This window comes from Ceratosolen solmsi, unplaced genomic scaffold (assembly GCF_000503995.2).
Source record: "Ceratosolen solmsi marchali unplaced genomic scaffold, CerSol_1.0 scaffold1, whole genome shotgun sequence".
NCBI classification, from domain to species: Eukaryota; Metazoa; Arthropoda; class Insecta; order Hymenoptera; family Agaonidae; genus Ceratosolen; species Ceratosolen solmsi.
This window is the reverse complement of record NW_011948415.1, coordinates 11,668,178-11,672,862: the sequence shown is the minus strand read 5'-3', so window position 1 is coordinate 11,672,862 and position 4,685 is coordinate 11,668,178. Positions and strand designations below refer to the sequence as shown.

Here is a 4,685-nt window from a genome sequence, read left to right as displayed (position 1 = left end):
CTCTCGGAGATGCCGAATCCTATAAACGTCCCGCACCTACGAGTGACCTTTCCTTCGAGACGCCCTCCGTCTCCCCACCCCCCTGCCTCCAACATTCCACAATTCATCTCGAAACCCTTTACAGCCTTTACAGCCGTCTCGATTGCCCGAACGTAGGAGCTAGCTATCTATCGATAACGATGAGCGATGAGCGATAATCTCGTAGGGTTGGGGGAGTCGGTGGAGAAGCAGAACGCCACTTGCGAGGAGAGTAAATGTATAGGGGACCGACGAGGAGGAGACGGTCGAGGCCGAGTCGAGGCGACAAAGGGCTCTGTACACGATGGGTGCTCGCGGCGCATCTCTAAATGGCCGCGCTGCGCTCACGGCCCCAATCATCCCGGAAATCACAACGAGAGCGTGGGCGACTCGGTCGTTATCCCCCGACGAGGTGTCGAGACGAGGAGGCGCAAGCTCTAGGATTGGCGAGCTCGAAAGTCGTGGGTCAACGGCCTCCGCCGGCCCCGCGCGAGCTCCGCTAAATCGTATCGCGATAACAAGAGGCGCTGGGAAACGCGCGACCGGGGTTCAATGCACCCCGGGCCGAGGAAGATACCCGAAGCACGGCCCCGGGACCGATTGGCGCTCGAAGCTACGTCTAGGCCCCGCTCTCCCGCTGTATCATCGATCGGCCATCCTCGGCGATCGCCGATCAAAAGGCGTGGCTGGAAATTCGGATATAACGGTAGCTTGGCGCAAGCTTACCTTTCGACGATCCCGCGCGTCCAAAGGACGAGATGGCGCCCGCGCCTCCCCTTCCCCTACAACAATCGCCGCGTCCTCCTCATTCTACACTTAAACCCCCTCCCACTCGCCGAGACCTCAGTCCAACCGAGGTCCCCGGGTCCTTGAACTTGAGTGCCAAGGTAGGGGGACGAGAGCGACGAGGACCGCGCGGGTCTCGGGCGCGCGAGCAGTAAAGTAGCGACGAGTCCCGAGCCGGCAAGACGACCCGGAGGAGGAAAACCGAACTCTCAGCATCTTCGTGGTACGTATGGTGATGTGCCATTGTAAGCGCGTCAGTTTGAATTTTCGAGGTCGGGAGTCCATTGTGTGGTTCTCTTTGGCCAGCGAGCAGCTCCTGGCGAGGAGCTCGTTAAGGGGATTACTTAACCTGGAGGAACATCGTGTCGATGAGATTAGAGAAGACACTCTTCGTAGCCTCGTATTTCCGCCATCGTGTTTTCCAATTCGTTGAGCGCCGCATCATTGGATTACGTGGGCTACCATTACTTACCCCCGCCACCGCCGACGGTCACCATAACCGGCAATCTTCATACTTCGTTATATAATCGTTACGATAGTATCTGGTAAACGATCTGATCGACGCCATCGTTAATTCCTCGCCGCTCCCTTGTTATTGGCACGGCAAGGTAGATGATCTGGAAAACGATCGCTAAATTCGGAACGAATGGACAATAAAAATCTCCAACACCTTTAAAATTTCAATTTCATTATTATTTGTCCCGGGCAAGACTCGTGCAATATTCTACTTTCGCCAATGAAATGTCGAATTGAAACTAACCATCTCGGGTCTGACGTTGGACAGAAAATGTATCGATGAAGCTTTACGTCATTGTCGACGTAAAAGTCGGAAAAAGCGTCGATGTAAAAGTCGATCTTCGTCTAAAGTGAAATTCGATCGCAGACCGACACACTTACAACCTTACATTGGTCATTGAAAGAGGGCGGTCATTGGAAGAGATATTAATGAAATAAGTTCCTTTCAAATTCACGATGAATTAATTTTACACGATTAATTGTGCCGTTGAACTTGATTATTTGATATTAAGTTAGTTGGAAAAATCCAAACGATCCAATTTCTCAATTGCATAAAATCACAACAACAACAACGACGACGACGACGATAAAAGCAAAATACAACATCCCTACTGAATATTAATAAAACATTTACATTAATGGATGGCTTTATGAATTGTGCGTTCGTAAAAGCTCTTGACAAAGTCTCGACCTATTTGTTACTCTTGGCAAAAGTAAAAAGCTCTTTGGACTTGCATGTAGTGACGCAATAACACATTCGATCTATCGAAAAAAGCAGCCATTTGCAAACGGCGTGTCATTGTCCGGTGATAAAAATCTTACGAAACGGCCTCCTTCACGAAAGCTTCCTTTATGAAATAATATATCAACGGATGTCCCAGTCGACTCGAATCCCAACAATCGACAACCATAAAGTACCAATATACACTCGATAATTTATTTTAAAAGCTTACCATTAAATTCCCATAATCAATTATTTTTCCCGGATGCTGAATGCCGGATGACGATATTTATCAAAGCGCAAACCGGGTATCACGAAATCGACACAGCGACGTGTAGACGAGCTCGATCGATCGATAAATAGCTCAACGACGCGATTAACAGACAGCGATTGCAGATCCGCCCGAGTCGAGTATCGATAAGATGGAGGTGTGCATCAACATGCGCGTCTTCAAGGCGCTTATCTTGGTGAACGCGCTGCTGGTGATGGGCCTCGAGGCGAATCCCCTGCTGCAGCATTCCCGCGAGCGAGAGTCGAAGCCCGGCTACAACGATAACCCGGAGGCCGATTCGAAGAAGGAGCTGTCGAGCGACCATTACGACCAGCGCCAGAACGGCACGGAAAATTACAGAGTCAAGGGTTCGTATGATACGTGGAGTGTGCCGCCGCCGGGGCGAGAAAAGCCGACGTCTCGCGGCTAATAATGGCATTTCCGCTATTAATCTCCCTCCCGCTTCTTCCCCAATTAAAATGGATCGCACGATATTGCCACGGGAACTTTTAATCGCTTCTCTCTCTCTCTCTCTCTCTCTCTCTCTCTGCACGCGCATTTCAATTGGCAAGCTCGAGTGCGTTGCGATGATAATGTCTGACCCTTTGTTGGCTAGTTATAGTGCTTCGCTAATTTCAAATCTGGCCCGATCTTATCGACACGCACGCACGCACGCACGCACGCATAGACGCACGGAAGATGATATAATAAATCATATACTCTCTCTGACGCGCACACGCTCGAGTCATTTTGTATCTTTTGCTGCTCCCTTTCAAAGTCAAAGAAAAGATTTTTATAGATCAAATTATACATTGATACAATGGACCTGATCATAAAAACCTTTTCTCTCTCTCTCTCTCTCTCATTATAAGCTCTGCATTAAATAAAAAAAAAAAAATAAAAATACAATTTTCCAATAATTTTCAGTTGACGGTTTGGTGTTCATCTTAGCCCCTGCGGACAGTCTCTTATTGGCCGGCGCAGCACTCGAGCCGAACTTTACTTCGTTGTTCTCGGAGAGCGGCAAACCGAAGCCGAAGCTAGAGAAGGATTATGCGCCAAAAGCGAAGGACGACAAAGTAGAGGCGCTCAAATCAACTCAGCAGGATCACGCGCACATGGCTCACAAGTACGATGAAACTTAACTCTAACTGGCCCTCCTACTTCCTTTCTAGCACGACGTATTTTTCAACTTAAACATGTTCTAGGCCTGTTCTGCGCATATCAAATCTCATAGCGCCGCTCCTCAATCGGATTACCTCGCTGGCCAAAAACGACAAGTTCAACGTGCCCAAGAATACCGATGCATCCACCTGAAGCACTATTCCATCATATATATATATATATATATATATATATATACATGTATATGCATGTGCACGTGTATTAATAATCTTACGTATCGTACAGACAAGTGATGCACTGAAAATAGTGATGTTAGTTGCGTTGATAAATTAATAGTTTTAAGGGCGTTACGAGAATAAATGAATAAGTAAATAAATAAACCAGCGCTTTATTTTGTATGAAAAAAAAAGAAAAAAAAAACGAAAAAAAAAAAATTTATTCGTCTTTTAAAAATTAATAATTTTACATTAATTAATATGTAACCTACTGGCTCTGTCATTTCTTACAATCTCTTTTTGGTACGTTCGTATAATATTCGTAAATTGTATAAAAATGATTCACTATGAAATATAACTTAGCTGCACAATAATGAAAGCTCGTCGAACGTTACACTGCATTAAAATATTTACGCGTGCATAATAGTACGATAAATGATATATTCAGTTCTCCGTACAGCCAAGCGTGTGATTCTTTTGTTCTCTCTTATCATTTCGTTTTTCTTATTCGAAAGCAAAACGGTTTACTTACTTTTAAAACTCAATCACAACGAGGACCAAGTGATATAATTTATATTAGCAACAAGATATATTATTACAAAGAATTCGGACCCTAGCAGCTGAAGCTTTCTTTTCTACTATCGGGAGAAATTATTTTTTTAAATTGATGTGTATATAGATATACATATATATATATATATATATATATATATATATATTTATATAGATGTGTATATATATATATATATATATATATATATATATATATATATATATATATATATATATATATATATTCCTTTCTTCAAAATCACTAATAATTATTCATAGCGACATATCAATACAATTTGACGTACTTTCTCTTTTCTAAGAATCTTAAAGGCTAAGAATCACTGTCATTTCAATATGTACAATTATAGCATTAGACGTTAACTTTCTTCTCTGTGGAGCTAAAGAAAAATCAGATAACAATTTTTTTCCTCTTCTCCATCTTAAATTCTCGTCTTATATTTGATCGTGTACCACTATTTAT

General features: G+C 43.8%; 1 protein-coding gene across 1 annotated transcript; it reads left to right on the top strand.

Moving 5' to 3' along the window:
• Positions 1-2,408: 2,408 nt before the first annotated feature.
• LOC105368854 (uncharacterized) lies at positions 2,409-3,472 on the top strand. The gene is made up of 2 exons (XM_011507983.1): positions 2,409-2,680; positions 3,240-3,472. The coding sequence occupies exons 1-2, from the start codon at positions 2,464-2,466 to the stop codon at positions 3,455-3,457; spliced, it is 435 nt and encodes a 144-aa protein (XP_011506285.1). The 5' UTR covers positions 2,409-2,463; the 3' UTR covers positions 3,458-3,472.
• The last annotated feature ends 1,213 nt before the right edge of the window (positions 3,473-4,685 follow it).